This window comes from Kogia breviceps, chromosome 5 (assembly GCF_026419965.1).
Source record: "Kogia breviceps isolate mKogBre1 chromosome 5, mKogBre1 haplotype 1, whole genome shotgun sequence".
NCBI lineage: Eukaryota > Metazoa > Chordata > Mammalia > Artiodactyla > Physeteridae > Kogia > Kogia breviceps.
Genome location: NC_081314.1, coordinates 149,294,806 through 149,313,562, shown reverse-complemented (window position 1 = coordinate 149,313,562; position 18,757 = coordinate 149,294,806). Strand labels below are relative to the sequence as shown.

General features: G+C 52.4%; 1 protein-coding gene across 1 annotated transcript; it reads left to right on the top strand.

Annotated features, from left to right (window-relative positions):
* Nucleotides 1-970: 970 nt before the first annotated feature.
* SPATC1L (spermatogenesis and centriole associated 1 like) lies at nucleotides 971-17,528 on the top strand. The gene is made up of 4 exons (XM_059064185.2): nucleotides 971-1,172; nucleotides 8,400-8,735; nucleotides 16,343-16,494; nucleotides 17,003-17,528. Exons 1-4 carry the CDS (start codon nucleotides 971-973, stop codon nucleotides 17,327-17,329), a joined length of 1,017 nt encoding a protein of 338 aa, XP_058920168.1. The 3' UTR covers nucleotides 17,330-17,528.
* Nucleotides 17,529-18,757: the final 1,229 nt, after the last annotated feature.

Below are 18,757 nucleotides of genomic sequence, written 5' to 3'. Positions count from 1 at the left end.
AGGCTAGTGGGGCATCTGCCCTGGGGCCTTCCTCAGTGGGCGCTGTCCACGTTCCCGCCGACCTGTCTGCTCCGCCTCGGGATGCAACCCTTTGCAAATCCCACCCGAGATTGGGTGGGCGACGTTACGCTAAGCTGTGAGTCTGGGGAAGGCAGGGCTGCGTTCTGCATGGAGGTTCCTCCCCCTCCCCCTGCCCTCGAGGCGTCGAGGCATCCGCTGAAGGGGAGAGAAGAAGACCCTGCTCCTGGTCTGGGCTGTGTCCCCAGGCAGAGCAGCAGGCGACCCATCTGCTGCCTTTGGAGCCAGGAAACAGTGCTGAGTTTATGCACCTCCCGGGTAGTTAGTGGGAGTGGAGGGGGGTCACGGAGGTCACCCTGACCAAGGACTGGAATCTGGCAGGACTCTGCATGTGGTTGGTCCAGGCGGCCCTGGGGCCTGGCCAGGGGTCCTCAGGTCCAGTAATGGTCAGTGTCCCTGACACTCAGTGCTGGTGGTCCGTGTGGGGACACTGACGTGCTGCCCGGACCCTCTGGACCAGGGGAGTGTGGTCGGCAGGTGGCCTCCAACCGCCAGCCCCCTCGAGCCCGCTGGAGCTGCGTGGGCCGTGGGGGCCGTCGAGGGGCTCCCCGGGCCGCCTTCCTTGCATCCACGGCCTCCTCTCCCTCGGGGGTGCGGCCCAGAGTTCTCGCTGTTCCTGGGACATGCCAGAACATTCCTGTCTGGGCCTCGGCCTGTGCTGTTCCCTGTGCTGGGGTGCCCGTCCCACGAGGTCGCAGGCGCCCCGTCCCCACCCTCCCACCCCCTCCCCTCCGCTCCCTCGTGGCCGCAGGGCGCCGCTGCTTTAAGGGCGACATCACAAGGCTGCGGAAGGCCAGGGCCGTGGAACTCCGGGCTCTTCTCTTGGCGTTTCTGGGGCGCCCCTGGGCTCTGGAGTCCCACCTCCATGCGTGTGAGCACTGAGGACGCGGCCATGGCTGAGGGCAGCGAGCTGACGAACAGGCTCATGAGTGAGAACGCGGACCTCAAGAAGCAGGTGCGCCTCGTGAAGCAGAACCAGATGCTGAAGCGGCTGCTCAGTGAGAGCTGCCAGGAGAGCTGTGGGCGCGGCGGCCGCGACCTGCTCATCGCCAAGGCGCCTGCCTGCCCCGAGGCCTGCTCCCCCGGCAGTGCAGGTGAGCCCGGGCCTGTGTCCTCAGACGGGTCCGCACTGGGAGCAGGGCAGCCCCACCTCCTGGGCTGGTGGGGCTCTGTCCGTGGTGGCCGCCGAGGTGCTATCCCAAAGGCTACAAACAGCACGTCCAGGTCCACCAAGGTCAGCCCGGGGGTGCTGGCATGGCCGGGCCATGTGCGCCTCTCCTTTCCTGGGAGCCGGGCCCTCCGGGCACGCTCGGCCCTCGGCCGGGGCAGCTTCTCCCGCCGTGCTGGCCGTCAGTCAAGGCCTGTCGCGTGGCTGAGCCGCGCCGGGGGCGGGAGGGGAGCCCAGGAGGGAGGACCCGCCGCATCACCGGCAGGAAGGGAGTGAGGAGCCGTAAAGCAGCTCGCCCTGTGGGAGCCGCTCCAGAGGCCGTGACGCTTTCTGTGATAATTGGCTGTGCTTTAACATTTTCAAGCATGGAGTATGATTGAGGGCATGGTTGGAGCCCTGACCTCGGTCTGAGTGGTTGGGATGTGGACAGTGGACCCCGACCAGGCAGCCTCCTTGTCCCTGGACGTGGTGATCGCTCGCTGCCCAGCAGGGCGGGCAGAGCCCACACCCCAGCCATCGCCCTGGGGGTGCCCGCGCCCGTGGACCTGCCGTCTCTTGGGGTGAGCCGTTCGACTGGGTGTGAGATGTTTTCCTTTCCTTTTGGAAGCAGTTGCAGCTGCTTCCAAAGCTGCTGCCAGTTCCGCAGCAGGATTCCTGGGCCGCTCTGGGGACCTCCACTGTGCGGTCACCTCCTGGAGTCCAGCAAATGCCTGCTGCCACCCGGAGCAAGGAGGCCCACGTGGAAGGTGGCGCCATCACCCGTCAGCCCCCTGCACGCAGCTTGTGGGGGCAGGGCCCTGTGAGCGAGTGTGTCTCCAGGGTGCGAGGGTCCCTCACGGCATCTCCACACCTTCAGCCTCAGGGGGGCCTTGAGGAAGGAGCTCAGACAAGCAGGGGGTCCTCGTGGGGGGATGGAGGGTAAAGGAGGGGCAGCTGAAGAGGCCCGGGGACCTGTGTCCTGAGCTCCTGCCGGCGGTCAAGACACACACTTGTCCCCGGGCGCTTGCTGAGGACGGGCTGGCCTCACGGTGCTGTGTCCCGCGTGTGACACCTGCAGAGGGTCCGTGCCACCTTCGCAGCCTACGAGGGACGCCTAGTGCACGGTGGCTCACGGGGCACTTGTCCCGAGGCCTCGTCTGCACTGTGACAACTGTCCAGAGTCACCTGCCTTGTGCTGCTCTGTCACCCGTCACCCCAAGAATCGAGCTGCGCCCGGGCCCACCCTCAGGGCTCAGAGCCATCCACGTGGCCAGCCGGGGACAGGCTCTCTGGGCCCTCCCTCACTCCCCGCCGCGCTGGGCTGGAAGGGTGCGCCGCGGGCGAGGTGCGGGCCCTCGCTCAGGCTGGGCCGTTCCCCGTCAGAGTCCACGTCGGGCCAGAGTCTCCGGGACCGTGGCCAGCACCCCGCCTGTGGGCAGGCCCAGATCCTGCCGGACAGCAGTCTTAGGAGGAACCCCAGCCCCTGGCCAGCCCGCGGCCACCAGGCCTTCCACAGAGAGGCCTTGGAGCCCCAGCTGCAGGCCGTGGGCCAAGGTCGGCATGGGCCCCAGCCATCCTCAGGGTCACCTCCATGCCCAGGGTTCAGCCTTCGGCGGAGGGTGCAGCCTTGGCCTCGGGGCTGGACTTGGAGAAGCAGCAGGTGTTCCTGCGAGCCGCTCGAGGTAGAGACGGGAGAGCTGCACACAGCGGTGGCTCACTGTCTGCATTCGAAACAGGATGTGCTCTGAAAACCCGTTTTCCTCATTTACCAGCGTCACTCAGGGAACATAACCACCCCAAGGCTGAGCCTGAGCTCCTGACTCCTCTCCCAGGGGCAGCCGCTGTCAACGGCTACTCGGCGTCTCTCTGACATTGTCGGTGGCCATTTGTGCGTGTGTCTAGGGATCCTTTTGGTTTACATAAGTGGGGCTGAGCCGTTCTGCACTTTGATTTCCCCAGCTGTCCATCTTGCTGTCATTACCCATCGGCCCTCTCCTGGAGGGTACACCGTTCCCTGTGGGTCCACCACAAGCCCTTCAGCCTGGACCCCACGACAGGAGCGCCCTTCCAGCTCCCCGTGACCACGGATGGCCTCACGTGTGCGTCTGCGGTCTGCCGAGGGGTGGCTGTCGCGAAACCCTTAGGTCAAAGGCCGCGTGCAGTTGAAACGTAGAAGAGGACACTGGGACCCTCTCCAAAAGGCTGCGGCCTCTACACCCTGCACCTTCCCAGTACACGGCCTCACCTGTGGGAGCTGAGCCAGGCCACACCGGGGTCTCCTGGGGCCGCTTCGAGCATATGGTACACATGATCCAAGGGACAGAGGCGGGGGCGGCCTCGACCGTCCCGGCCCCTCCCTCCTGGGCCTTATTCCTCACACCATCCTGGTCCCCGAGCCCCTCGAGTCACGGGGTTGCCTCGACTCCTTGGTGTCCTGGGTGGAGTGTCAGGTGATTTAAGTAGTTTCCGGGCACCTCTCTGCCTCTTTGCCTTTAACACCGTGATGTGGCTCTTTCTGGATTGTTACACATATATTTCAAACGGCTGTGTAATATTCCCCAAATCTGATGAACCACAATTTAATGAACTCTTCTTATGTTTGAAATGACAGTTCTTTTTTCTTACCCTGAGGTAAATACCACAGCAAAAGACTTTATATTTAGGCTTATTTCCTTAGGGTATGTTTTCCTAAAAGTAGAATCACTGGCTCAGAAGGCAGGAGTAATTTTTTTCACATTTCTTCTGCTTACATTTACCCAGAGGATAAGTTCATCTACTGCAGTTTTATTAAGCTGTTTTGGCTCTGTTTCTTGAAGTCTCTTTAGCCATTTCTCACACGTAAATCTTTCACATTAATTAGTTTATTCCTGGAGCACTTTATGTTACTTGTTGCAATCATGGATGGGATTTCTTTTTCCCCTGTATTTTCGGTTATCAGTGTTGCTATGTTTTGGAAAGCTATTGATTTGTAGATATTTATCCTATATCCAGCCCGTTCATAAGCTGTTTTATTCTGCTAAGTTTTTCAGTTCATTCTCCTATGTTTTCTAAGTCTGTAGTTGCTCTGTTTACAAACGATCATTTTAAACGAGGTTGGCAGCTCATACACTTGTTTCTGTCTTTGTTCCTCAGAACTCCCAGCACCTTTGGCCTTGGAAGCCTCCCCCGCACCCTCCTGGTGGGTGGCGGGCAGTGAATGGCTCTGTCTGCCCAGGGGTCGGGGGGCGTGCAGTCTGGGTGCTGGGGAAGAGTCTTTCTCGTCCTTATTTTTAAAGAACGAAAAAAAAGAATTGAGAAACGGCTCATTTTGTTAAAGTTTTATGACCTCGTTTCGGCATCGGCGGAAGTGGACCTCGTTTCGGCATCGGCGGAAGTGCCCTCAGCTGCTTCTCACGGCTCATCTCTGGGGTCTTGTTACGCTGCTTCGTTGAGGGGCCCCGTGGGTCCTGGGCCTGAGCTGTGTCTGTTGTGGCATCTGTTTGGCTGGGGCTTTGCTTAGGATCTCTGGACTCTGTTCCTGCATGAATCTGGGCTACAGTTTTCTTTCTGTGGGCTGTCTGCAGGGATTTGATATCAGAGTTGTGATAATTTATAACCTTAATAATCAAGCATCTTTTAATTTTTTCAGTGTTCCAACCTCATTTATATGATGTAGGGATTGTGAATTGTTTGGGAACTCGAAAGAACTCACTCACCAACCAATCACCCAGGCCTGCAGCCCTTTGCAGCATAATTACTTTGTAACTTCTAGGCTTTTCTTTTTTGCTTATTGGTCCATTTAGGTTTTCTACTTCTGAGTCATTTAAAATAATTTCCCAAATGATCTCTCCTTTATTAAAATTTTCAATTAATATTCAATTGTATATAATATCAATACTTTTATAGTTTAAACCTTATCTTCCTAGTCATTCTTATTTTTTTTTTTTTTTCTTGTGGTACGCGGGCCTCTCACCGCCACGGCCTCTCCCGTTGCGGAGCACAGGCTCCGGACGCACAAGCCCAGTGGCCATGGCTCACGGGCCCAGCCGCTCTGCAGCACATGGGACCTTCCCGGACCGGGGAATGAACCCGTGCCCCTGCATCGGCAGGCGGACTCCTAACCACTGCGCCACCAGGTCATTCTTATATCACTTTTCTCATTTTCAATTTTATTCCTTTATGTATTCTGTTTCTCTAAAGTAGCTTTCCACAGTTTCGCTATCTTATTGGACTTTCCATAGAGCTGTTTCGAGTTTATTTCTGCTGCCATTTTTATTATTTTCTAACTTTTTCTTTCTTCAAGAGTTCATTCCCATATGAATGTTTAATTTTTGGGTGACGTTTTAGAAGTAATTAAAGGATTTAAGTTACTAATTTCACTCTAAATACAGTTTTTTGTTTTATAAAGTATTTTTTTAAAATTTATTTTTTGACTGCGTTGGGTCTTTGTTGCTGCATGCAGGCTTTCTCTAGTTGTGGTGAGCAGGGGCTACTCTTTGTTGAGGTACATGGGCTGCTCATTGCATGGCTTCTCTTGTTGCAGAACATGGACTCTAGGAGCGTGGGCTTCAGTAGTTGCGGCACATGGGCTCAGTAGCTGTGGCTCGCAGGCTCTAGAGTGCAGGCTCAGTAGTTGTGGTGCACGGACTTCCTTGCTCCGCAGCATGTGGGATCTTCCCGGACCAGGGCTTGAACCCACGTCCCCTGCATTGGCAGGCGGGTTCTTAACCACTGTGCAATCAGGGAGGTCCCTCTAAATACAGGTTTAAAAATTTTTTTTAATTTAATTTTTGTTAATGCAGCAGGTTCTTATTAGATATCCATTTTATACATATTAGTGTATATATGTCAATCCCAATCTCCCAATTCATCACACCACTACCCCCGCCCACCACTTTCCCCCCTTGCTGTGCATACGTTTGTTCTCTACATCTGTGTCTCTATTTCTGCCCTGCAAACAGGTTCATCTGTACCATTTTTCTAGGCTCCACATATATGCGTTAATATACGATATTTGATTTTCTCTTTCTGACTTACATCACTCTGTACGAGAGTCTCTAGATCCATCCACGTCTCTACAAATGACCCAATTTCATTCTTTTTTATGGCTGAGTAATATTCCATTGTATATATGTACCACATCTTCTTTATCCATTCTTCTGTCTATGGGCATTTAGGTTGCTTCCATGACCTGGCTATTGTAAATAGTGCTGCAATGAACATTGGGGTGCATGTGTCTTTTTGAATTATGGTTTTCTCTGGGTATATGCCCAGTAATGGGATTGCTGGGTCATATGGTAATTCTATTTTTAGTTTTTTCAGGAACCTCCATACTGCTCTCCATAGTGGCTGTATCAATTTACATTCCCACCAACAGTTCAAGAGGGTCCCCTTTTCTCCACACCCTCTCCAGCATTTGCTGTTTGTAGATTTTCTGATGATGCCCATTCTAACTGGTGTGAGGTGATACCTCATTGTAGTTTTGATTTGCATTTCTCTAATAATTAGTGATGTTGAGCAGCTTTTCATGTGCTTCTTGGCCATCTGTATGTCTTCTTTGGAGAAATGTCTATTTAGGTCTTCTGCCCATTTTTTGATTGGGTTGTTTGTTTTTTTCTTTGTTTGTTTGTTTGTTTTTGCAGTACGTGGGCCTCTCACTGCTGTGGCCTCTCCCGTTGCGGAGCACAGGCTCCGGACGCACAGGCTCAGCAGCCACGGCTCACGGGCCCAGCTGCTCCGCGGCACGTGGGATCCTCCCAGACTGGGGCACGAACCCGCGTCCCCTGCATCGGCAGGCAGACTCTCAACCACTGTGCCACCAGGGAAGCCCCTAAATACAGTTTTAAAGGTACTGATGTCGTAATATATATAGTGTTCTGATTTTCAGTATTTTTCAATAATCGTTTTTCTCCTATTTTTATTTCCTCCTTGATCGGATCATTACTTAAGAGAATGCTTTTAATTCTGAGGAGATGGAGTTTTCTATTGACTCTCATTTTTCATTTACAGTTTTATTGTAATGTGACCTGAAAATCTGGACTTCACTGAGGATTAAATAAATTTTTTTTTAACGTTTAACACAACTTTATTAAGGCTTGGGAATAACAGAAGGGAATTTCAATTTACTAAATAGCAACTCAATGAAAAGTGCAAACCCACCTGGCCACACAACAATCCCTTTAAAACTGGGTCATAGGGCTTCCCTGGTGGCGCAGTGGTTGAGAATTCGCCTGCCGATGCAGGGGACACGGGTTCGTGCCCCGGTCTGGGAAGATCCCACATGCCGCGGAGCGGCTGGGCCCGTGAGCCATGGCCGCTGAGCCTGCGCGTCCGGAGCCTGTGCTCCGCAATGGGAGAGGCCACAGCAGTGAGAGGCCCGCGTATCACAAAAAAAAAAAAAAAAAAAAAAAACAAACCTGGGTCATAGATGTGGCTCTTCCCCAAGTCCACGAGGTGAGTTTTTCCAGCCGCTGACCACTGCTGGAACAGCCCACCTCCCCTCGGAATATTTGCACCCTGAGCAACAGGGCTCCAGGCTGCTCTGGGGCTGAGCCAGAGGAAGAAGCCGGCTCTGGGGACCCTTGTTGCCTCAGCCTTGTTAAGTTCCTGAGGTGTGTTCCGTTGACAGTTTGTGGGCTGTGTGTTTGGCAGGGGATGCACATCGAGGGACGCTGATCACGGCTTTGCTTTTACAAGGAAACTTGGAAACAGCCCCACATGCATCAGTGGGATGCTGGTTAAAAAAATCCGTGTCTGTCTGTGTGCACGTGTGTGTGCACGTGTGCCGGGAAATGGTCAGATGAACCAGTGAGCTAGCGAATGACTCAGTCAATGAGGAGCAATCTGAAAAAAGGTCTACGTTTCAGAATGAAACAAACATGTGTCAGATGATACCACTTATGTAAAATTGAAGAAGCACGTAAAAGTCACTGTCATAGTGTGTGGCTGCCCAGGTGGCAGGAGGCGTCAGAGGCACCCCCGCTCACTGTGCCCGTGAACCTGAGGCTGCTGGCGTCCTTGGGCGCCGGCGCCCACAGCTCTCTCGCCCACGTGTCCGTCACCTCCTGCAAAGCGGAAATGGAGCAGGTGTCAGAGCCGGGCAGGGTGTGTGCGTGTTCTTAAGGTGGTCTCTGCGCTTCTTGGGATGTTTCGGGAACCTCAGCCTGACGTCGCCTTCCTCTCCTCCCCGCCCCAGTTCCAGACTGTGGAAGGTTCAGCAGTGGCCCTGATGTGCCGTCCTCCCTGGAGGACCTGCTGTGCTCACACGCCCCCCTCTGCAGCGAGGACGATGCCCCCCCGGGCTGTGCGACCTCCTCCCAGGTGCCCTTCAAGGCTTTCCTCAGCTCCCCGGAGCTGTCTGCACCCCGCGGCTCGGACCGGAAGCCGTCCCCGCTCCTGAGTCCCTTGCAGGACCCGCTGGCGGACAAGACCCTGCTGGAGCCCAGGGAGGTGGGCCGGCCCAAGAAGGTGTGCCTCTTGGAGAGCAGCCTGCCCTCCGGGGACAGGACCAGGAGGAGCTACTACCCTAACGGTATAGCGGGCGAGGGGTGGGTGAGGCGTGGGAGGCTGCTGCCGGGGAGCGTGGTCCGGGCTCTGTGCGGCTGCATTTATCTGTGTCAGTATTGATTCCAATACACACTGTCTCTTGTTGAGGGGCTAATGCAGCTGGTGACTTGAAGTTGAAGCCAGTGCTCATTTATCATCTGAAAATCCTAAAACCCTTAAGAATTATGCATTTATCATCTGAAAATCCTAAGAGCACTCTGCCTGTGCTCTATCAATGGACAACAAAGCCTGGATAACAGCACATCTGTTTGCAAAACGGTTTACTGAATATTTTAAGCCCCCTACTGAGACCTACTGCTCAGAAAAAAAGATTCCTTTCAAAATATTACTGCCCATCGACAATGCACCTGGTCACCCTGGAGCTCTGATGGAGATGCATAATGAGATAAAGGTTGTTTTCATGTCTGCAAACACAACATCCGTCCTGCAGCCCATGGACCAAGGAGTCATTTTGACTTTCAGGTCCTATTATTGAAGAGATACGTTTTGTAAGGTTACAGCCACCACAGACAGTGATTCCTCTGATGGATCGGGGCAAAGTCAATTGAAACCTTCTGGAAAGGATTCATCATTCTAGATACCATTAAGAACATTCACGATTCACGGGAAGAGGTCAACATATCAACATTAACAGGAGTCTGGAAGAAGTTGGTACCAACCCTCATGGATGACTTTGAGAGGTTCAAGACCTCAGTGTGGGGCTTCCTTGGTGGTGCAGTGGTTAAGAATCCGCCTGCCAATGCAGGGGATATGGTTTCGAGCCCTGGTCCTGGAAGAGCCCACATCCTGTGGAGCAACTAAGCCCGTGCGCCACAACTACTGAGCCTGCACACCACAACTACAGAAGCGCGCACTCCTAGAACCCGTGCTCCGCAATAAAAGAAGCCACCTCAATGAGAAACCCTCGCACCACAACAAAGAGTAGCCCCTGCTCACCGCAACTAGAGAAAGCCTGTGCGCAGCAACGAAGACCCAACACAGCCAAAACCAAAACACAACAAAACTCTAATATTCGATTATTTTTTTAAAAAAGACCTTAGTGGGGGAAATAACTGCAGATGTGGTGGAAACTGCAGGAGAACTAGAATCAGAAGTGGAGCCTGAGATGTGACTGACTTGCTGCAATCTCAGGATAAAGCCTTCATAGATGAGGAGCTGCTTTTTATGGATGAGCTAAGAAAGTGGTTTCTTGAAATGGGATCTACTCCTGGTGAAGATGCTGTAAAGACTGTTGAAATGACAACAAAGGATTTAGAACATTACATAAACTTAGTCAATAAAGTAGCAGCAGGGTTTGAGAGGATTAACTTTAATTCTGAAAGAAGTTCTATCGTGGGTGAAATGCTATGAAACAGCATTGCATGCTATGGAGGAATTATTCTTGAAATGAGGAGTCAGTCAATGTGGCAAACTTCATTGTTACCTTTTTAAAGAAATTGCCACACCAACCCCAGCCTTCAGCAACCACCACCCTGATCAGTCAGCAGCCATCAGCACTGAGGCAGGGGCTCTCCCCAGCAAAAAGGTTGTGACTCACTGAAGGCTCAAATGATGGTTAGCATTTTTTAGCAATAAAATATTTTAAAATTAAGGTATGTACATTGGTTTTTTTTGGACATAATGTTATTGCACACTATAGACTACAGTATAGTGTAAACCTAATTTTATGTGCACTGAAAAACCAAAAAAATTCATGTGACTTGCTTTAGTGTGATATTTTGCTTTATTGTGGTGGTCTGGAACTGAATCAGCAATATATCCAAGGTATGCCTGTATATCTCTACGTTTATTTAGTTCTTTAAAAATATCGCTCAGCAATATTTTATAGTTTTCTGTGTACAGATCTTGCACATTTTTGTTGAATTTATCCCTTAGTATTTCATGTTTTTGATGCTGAAAAATAAATAGTATTGTTTTTGTCAATATGAATTTCTGATTGTTTCTAGTATATAGTAACACAATCGGTTTTGTATATTGACCCCATGATGGTTAATTTTATTTGTCAACTTGACTGGGCCATTAGGTGCCCAGGTATTTGGTTAAACATTATTCTGGGTATTTCTGTGAGGATGTTTTTGGATGAGTTTAATATTTAAGTCAATAGACTGAGTAAAGCAGATTGACTTCCTTAACGTGGGTAGGCCTCATCCAATCAGTTGAAGGCCTGAATAGGACAAAAAGGCTGACTCTCTCCTAAGTAAGAGGGAATTCCTCCTGCCTAACTGCCTTTGGATTGCAACTGAAATCTCAGCTCTCACACCTCCAGTCCTTTGAACTGGAGCCACACCATTGATTCTCTTGTTTCTCAGACCTTGTGCTCAGACTGAGACTACATCATCAGCTCTTCTGAGCCTCCAGCTTGCTGACTCACCCTCACAGATCTTGGGACTTGTCAGTTTTCATAATCACACACACACACACACACACACACACACACACACACACACACACACGCACACCACACACATGGTTCTGTTGCTGTTTCTCTAAAGAACCCTGACAAATAGAACCATGTATCCTGCAACTTAACTGAACTCACATATTTGTTCTAGTAGTTTTTTTTTAGATTCCTTAGGATAGATATCATGTCATTTGTGAATAAAGACAAAGTTATTTTTTCATTTCTAATCTGTATGCCTTTAGTTTCTCTTTCTTGTCTTATTGCACTGGCTGGAATAGTGTTGAATAGAAATGGTGACAGTGGGTATTCTTGTCTTTTTTGGATTTAGGGTGAAAGCATTCAGTCTGTCACCATTAAGTATGATGTTATCTAAGTTTTGTAGATGCCCTACATCACGTTGAGGAAGTTCCCTTTAATTCCTTGTTTGCTTAGAGTTATCCTGGATGTATTTTGGAATTTGTTGAATGCATTTTCTGTACCTATTGAGATGAGCATTTGGTTTTCATTTGTAATTTGTTAATATGGTAAATAACATTGATTGATTTTTGAATTATAAACCAACCTTGCATTACTGAGATAAACCTCACTTGGTCATGATGTATTATACTTTTTTGTATTGTTTGATTCAATTTACTAAATTTTTGTTAAGAATTTTTGCAGTCTGTGAGGGATATTGGTCTATAGTTTTCTTATAATGTCATTTTTTGACTTTGATATTGGGTTAATGTCAGCCTCAGTGAATGAGGAAGAAAATGTTCCATTCTCTTTAATTATCTAGATGAGTTTGTGTAGAATTGGCATTATGTATTCCTTAGGTGTCTGGTAAAATTCACCACTGAAACCATCTGAGCATTGAATTTTCTTTGTAGGAACACTCTCTCCCCACCCCAACAAATTCAATTTCCTTAGTTGATATAAGGCTGTTCAAATTTTTAAACATTTCTTCTTGAGTGAGCTTTGGTAGTTCACTCACAAAAAAAGATACAAAAGTGAGCTTTTGTATCTTTTAAGGAATTGGTTCATTTCATCCAAGTTGTTAAATTTATTGGCATAAAGTTGTTGTTAATATTACATTATTATCCTTTTAATGTCTGTAAAATCTGTGATGATCCATCTCTCATTTCTGATAGTGGTAATTTTTGTCTTCTTTTTTTCTGTAATAAGTCTGGATAGAGGTGTATCAATCTTACTGACTTCTTCTTTTAGGAATAGGTTTTTGGCTGGATCTTGGAAGATCCAGTTGGCTAGACATGATTTCTAGATCCTCTCAGGTATAGCTTGTTTCTTCCGCCTAGTTTATACTTTAGGGAGAGAGGGAAGCAGGGAGAAGGACTGATTCCTGATGAGATAAATGTATTAATACAGAAGGGGGAGTTTGCACCCTGCTCCTCCATGGGCCCCATTTTCCCTAACATGTTTCTGTGCAGTGTATCTGGTTCTCAGCTTTAATTCCTGGGTACCTTCTGCAGCACTGCTAAGTGATTAAGGAAGGAGAACACTGAAAATGACAAAATGTGGCTGAAAGAAATTAAGACCTAAATAAATGGAAAAAATCTTGTGGTCATGGCTTAAAAGACTTAATATTATCAACATGGCAAAACTCCCCAAATTGATCTACAAATCTCAATGCAATCCTTATCAAAATCCCACCTGGCTCCTTTGCAGAAATTGACATGCTGATCCTAAAATTTGTATGGAAATGCATGAGACTCAGAATAGGCAAAACAATCTTGAAAAAGGAGAATAAAATCGGAGGACTCACATTTCCCAATTTCAAAATTTACTATAAAGTTACAGTAATCAACAGCATGGTACTGGTATAAGAACAGGCATACAAGTCAATGAAATAGAATAAGTCCAGAGATAAACCCATGCATTTACAGGTTTGATCTTTGACAAGGGTTCCAAGACAATTCAGTGGGGAGAGAAGAGTCTTTTCAACAAACGGTGCTGGGAAAGTGGATACCCACGTACACAATAATGAAGTTGGACTTCACACAACATATGAAAATTAACTAAAAATAGATCAAAGACTTAAAAGACCTAAAACCATAAAACTCTTAAAAGAAAACATAGACATAACTCTTATGACCTTGGATTTGGCAATAGAGTCACAGCTGTGACACCAAAGGCATGAGCAACAAAAGAAAAAACAGATATATCAGACTTTATCAGAGGTAAACACTTTGGTATTTCAAAGGAACATTTCAAGAGAGTGAAAAGTCAACTCACGGAATGGGAGGAAATATGTGTAAATCATGTATCCGATAAGGGAGCAGTATCCAGAATATATAAGAACATTTACAACTCATCAGTAAAAGACAAACAATCCAATTAAAAATGGGCAAAGAATTTAGATAGACATTTCCCCAAAGAAGGCAGACAAATGGCCAATAAGCATGTGAAAAGATGTTCAATATCCTCAGCCATCAGCGAAATGCAAATGCAAACTGCAGTGAGACACCACTTCACATCCACTAGGATGGTTATAATAAAAGAGACGGACAGTAACCAGTGTTGGAGAGGGTGTGGAGGAATTGGAACCTACACACATTGCCACTGTGGAAAACAGTTCGGCAGTTCCTCAAAAAGTTAGACATAGAGTTACCTCGTGTCCCAGCAATTCCATGCCTAGGTATATCGCCGAAAGACTTGAAAACATTTGTCCACACAAAAATGTTTATATGAGCGTTCATAGCAGCATTATTCATATTAGCCAACAAGTGGAAACAGCCCAGATGCCTATCAATGGAGGAATGGATAAACAGAATGTGCTGTATCCATACAATGGAATGTTATTCAGCCATAAATAGGACTGAAGTTCTGACACACGTTACAACATGGATGTGCCATGAAAACATGCTGGGTGAATGAAGCCAGGCGCAAAAGACCACATATTATGTGATTCCACTGATATGAAACGTCCAGAGTAGATAAATCCATACGGTCAGAAAGCGGATGTGTGGTTGCAGGGCGAGCTGTGAGTGACTGCTAATTGGGTACAGGGTTCTGTAGACTGTGGTGATGATTATACGACTTGTGAATATACTAAAAGCCACTGGATTGCATATTTGAAAAGAGTGAATTTTATGATGTGAATTACATCTCAATAAAAAGAGTTGAAAGTCATTGGGAAGCAGTGAGCCCCTCAACCTCAGTTCCTTTGTGTGTAAGTGGAGTCTGAGGCCCCTCGAAGGCTCATCGTGAGGGTGAGTCAAACCACGGACAGACCAGAGATGCTCCTGGAGGAGGGAGTTTAACCCTGAGTCCAGAGCCTGTCCTGCCGCTCTAGCCGCAGCTGCCAGATTACTTTCTCGACACCCTCTGTGGCTCCCCGTCTCCACAGGGTCAGCCCAGCATTTGTCCTGGGCCCTCGGACACCTGGCTCTCTGCCGCCCCCAACCCTGTGACCTTGTGACCCCAGGGCCCTCACAGGGCTCTGGGTCTTGTGGCTCAGGGGAGGCCCTCTGCCCCGGGCATCCACACCGCCTCGGCCCCGGCGTCGGCCCACCCATCTGCCCGGCCCACATGCCCTGAGACCCGCACTGTTCTGAGTTCGGCCTCGTCCTCCCCGCTCAGCACCTGCACGGGCCCGGCCGAGGGGGCGGAAGGACGGAGGTCCCCTCGGCCTCTCCTGGTGTCCACAGAGGAGGCGGCTGCCAATACCTGGCCTGGATAAGCCCGTGCTGACCGGCGATCATGTTCCTACGGAGAGTGACCGGGCGGGGTTCTGGGATGGGGCGCTGTGGGGACAGCCACAGGATGGGGCCGAGGGAAGCAGAACAGCTGCCTGAGGTCACGGGCAGGGTTGGTCCTGGAGCCCAGCACCCCTGCCCCCACAGACAGCCCGCGGGAGCAGTGCAGCGACGCCCCGGGCCGCTGAGCCCCGCCGGCGTGGGTGGGGAGTCAGGCCCACCTCTTCGTGTGCTGGCAGTCCTGAGCCTTCGGTGGGCACACGTGTCTGTGGGTAACAGGACCGGGGGCTGGCTCTCCACGCGGAGCCCCCAGCCCATTCGTGCACTGTCCGCCCGGTGGACGGACCTGGCAGGGCTGCACCATCCAACACCCTTGGAAGGGGTTTGGATCACGGGCGGGTTTGAAGGTTGCAGGGCTTTAGGAAAAGCTTTAGAAACGGGCACGTTATTAAGTGTCTCCCGTGGGGAAGAAAGGGCAGAGCGTGGAAGGCACAGGATCCTGTGCCGAGAGCCCGCGCCCCGCCCGCCGGGCGTGTCCTGGTGAGCGAGGGCGCCCCGGGCATCGCGAGGCAGGCCCTTTCTCCACCGGCCGTCCCTCGAGGTCAGGTGCACCTGGCCATAACCGTAGGCAGTGCGACCTTCAGAGAGCACAGGGCTTTGAAGGATGGCGATCGCATCACGGTTGGCGGGTGGAGGACCTGCCGACGTCGGAACCTCTGCTGTGGGGCGGGGAGATTTGGAAGCAGGTTTTGGAGGGGAGGGTGGGAAATAATTAAAATTAGAATCTCCTGCCAACGCAGCAATCCTATTCACGACGAAGGAAAGTCTTATCGCCGAATAAGCACCAGACCAGGGTGCGTGGCACGCGGGCTGCCAAGCCAGAGCCTCACCGTTTCACGTAGCTGCGCAGACTGGACCCGCGCGCGCGCCTTACGTGTTCTTCAGTGAACCAGACCCCACCCTCAGGTGGGGGGCACACCTAGCCCGTCCCGAGTTCGCCTGGTCACAGGGCTGGGGCCTCTGAGGGGTCAACCTTGACTGGGTGCTGAGCAGGCTCGGGGACGAGAAAAACAACCCGGGGCTGTGAAACGGGCTTTGAAAGTGTTTATGTCCATCTTTGCTGGGGCGCCGGGGAGGCGTGGAGAAAGGCCCTGGGACCTGGGTGCTCAGGGAACACGCCAAGAACAGGGAGGAGAGGAAAACTCTCCCCTTTGGCAACAGCAAATCCAAAGTTCCCTTTTAAATGTGTGTTTGCCTCATGGTGGGGAGGAGGGTGCCCCCTCAGGTCACGACCAGGGCCTTGCGGGAAGGCTCTGCCGGGCTCCCGAGGCTTCACCCCAAACCCACAGTGTCTGCGTTTGGGTCGGTCCTCTCCCTGAAATGGACCCTGGAGCACAGGCAGGAGGAAGGCGGGTGGCCCCTGGCCCTCCGAGTCCCGGCTGGCCTGTCTCACTGGCCCCGCCCCGCCCCCCGCAGAGATCCAGGGCTTTGCCAGCACCGAGAAGGACGGGCGGATCGTTGGGGAGATCGCCTTCCAGCTGGACCGGCGCATCCTGGCCTATGTCTTCCCAGGGGTGACCCGGCTCTATGGCTTCACTGTGTCCAACATCCCTGAGAAGATCAAGCAGGTGCGCCTCCCTGCCCGGGGCCCTCCCTGCCCTAGAACCCCCCCTGCCCCGGGGCCCCCTTGCTGCCCCGTCACACGTGGTGCCCACACAGCTGCAGCCCGGGGCGAGCCTGAGTGGTGTCTGAGGCACACGTGCCAGGGGACACGATGAGCCGGTCCCATGAGTCCCTTGGCTCCCGCCCTGTGCTTCCTGGCTCGGGACAGTGTCAGGAGCGGCTCCAGGCCGGGGAACACGTTCACGCTCAGCCCCGGCTGGCAGGACCCCTTCTGCGCGCCTGGGGTGCCGCCCCTGCTCGCCCCGACGCTGTGTGCTGGAGGGAAGCTGGGAGACGGCTCCCCTGGTGGGGGCCGGGCTGTGGGCCTCGGAGTCACCACCTACGCGGCTGCGCCCGGGGAGTCTAGCCCCCGCCCTGCCCCGGCCCTGGGCCTGGGCCTCGCCTGCCGCCCCACTCCGCGGCCCCGCCCGCGGGTTCTGGGCCCTGCCCGCCCACCCGCGCCTGCGTCCACAGACGTCCATCAAGTCCCTGGACGGCTCAGTGGACGAGAAGAGGATGCGGGAGCTGACGCACCGCTACCTGACCCTGACGGCGCGCCTGGAGAGGCTGGGCTACAACCGCGACGTGCACCCCGCGTTCAGCGAGCTGCTCATCAACACCTACGGCATCCTGAAGCAGCGGCCCGGCGTGCGCGCCGACCCTTTGCACAGCAGCCCGGCCGCCCTGCGCAAGTGGGTCATTGACGTCGTGCCCCCCAAGTTCCTGGGCGACTCGCTACTTCTGCTCAACTGCCTGTGCGAGCTCTCCAAGGAGGACAGCCGCCCGCTCTTCGCCTGGTGAACCCGCCGGCCCGCGCCTCCCTGCAGTAAACGCGTGCTGCAGCCCGGGCGCCGCGCTCCTCGGAGGGCGCGCTGGGGGCGCCAGGGCCCGGTGCACCGCCGCCCCCGCTGTCCCGACGCGCCGGCCGGCGCCCGCCCACCCCACCGCCCACACCTGCGCGGCGAGTCGCCCTCTATTAAAAGTCGGTCTATCTGCTGTTCCTCCTTTACCGCTGCTCTTTGAGGGCGGAGGCCCCGCTGTATTTGGAATGAGGCCACCAACCCCGAGGACCCGGCCCCCTCCCCTGGGGTCGCAGTGCCTCCTCTCTCGTCCCCCTGGGGGTTTCCCCGAAGGCGGAGCCTGGGGCAAGGATTCAGCAGCAGGCAGGGCAGCTGCAGAATCTGCAGGGCGGAGTGAAAACACAGGCCCCTTTTTCAAAAGTCAGGAATTGCGAGACAGGGACTGCAGCGCTTTAAACCACGTGCCTGCGTGCAGCTGTGTGGGTGTGCCCTGCCGGTGAGGCTGGCACAGGACAGGCAGTTTACTTGGGAGATGATTCAAGGAAGCAGGAGCCCCCAGGGGAGGGGAGCCAGTGTGCAGAGGGTGTCGATTTTCTGCCTGGTTCTGGGATCGAGAGCCCTGGTCCCTTTGGTTGGAAGGTGGTGGTAGAAACCAGCAACCGGGTGCCGGTGAGATGGCTTTTTCCTGTAAATGGTGGAGCTTTCCAGGGTCCCCTATTCAGGAGCTATTTTTAGCACCTGCCACACATTTTAATGTCTCAAAACTGCCCCCAAGAACTGGTCCCATTCCCCTGAGATAGAAAAAAAATAGAAAAGAAAAAAAAAAAAACTGGTCCCAGCATCACACTGGGTCCTGTCCCTGCATCTTGCGTTCCCAGCCGTGGCCAAGCCCTGGCCCAGAACCGTCTCCATAGGACACACAAACCCACTCCTGCCAGAGCCCTCTGGCCCCCAACTCTCCTGAAGCCTGGAGAGGGCAGGTGGCCCCCTGGGGCTCTGCAGTCAGGACACCTTCCTGGTCCCTTCTCTGCTGTAGGTAGGAGGATGAAGGTGCTAGGGCGTCCTGTCCCTTGGTTGTCACAGCCTTGTGTGTCCCAGATGCACTGGCCCCTGTCTCAGTCAGCTCAGGTGCCGTAACAAATTCCAGGGACAGGGCGGCTTAAACAATAGAAATTTATCATCTCACAATTCTGGAGGCTGAAATCTGCAATCCAGGTGCCACAGGACTGGCTCCTCCTGGGGCCTCTCCCCTGGGGACGTGGACAGCCGTCTCCTCCCTGTGTCCTCACGTGGTCATCACTCTCTGTGGGTGTCTGTGTCCTAATCTCATAAGGATGCCACTCCTATGGGCTCAGGTCCACTCTAGTAACCTCATTATCTCTGCAAAGACCCTGTCTCCAGGCGCAGTCACGCCGGGGATTCGGCCTTC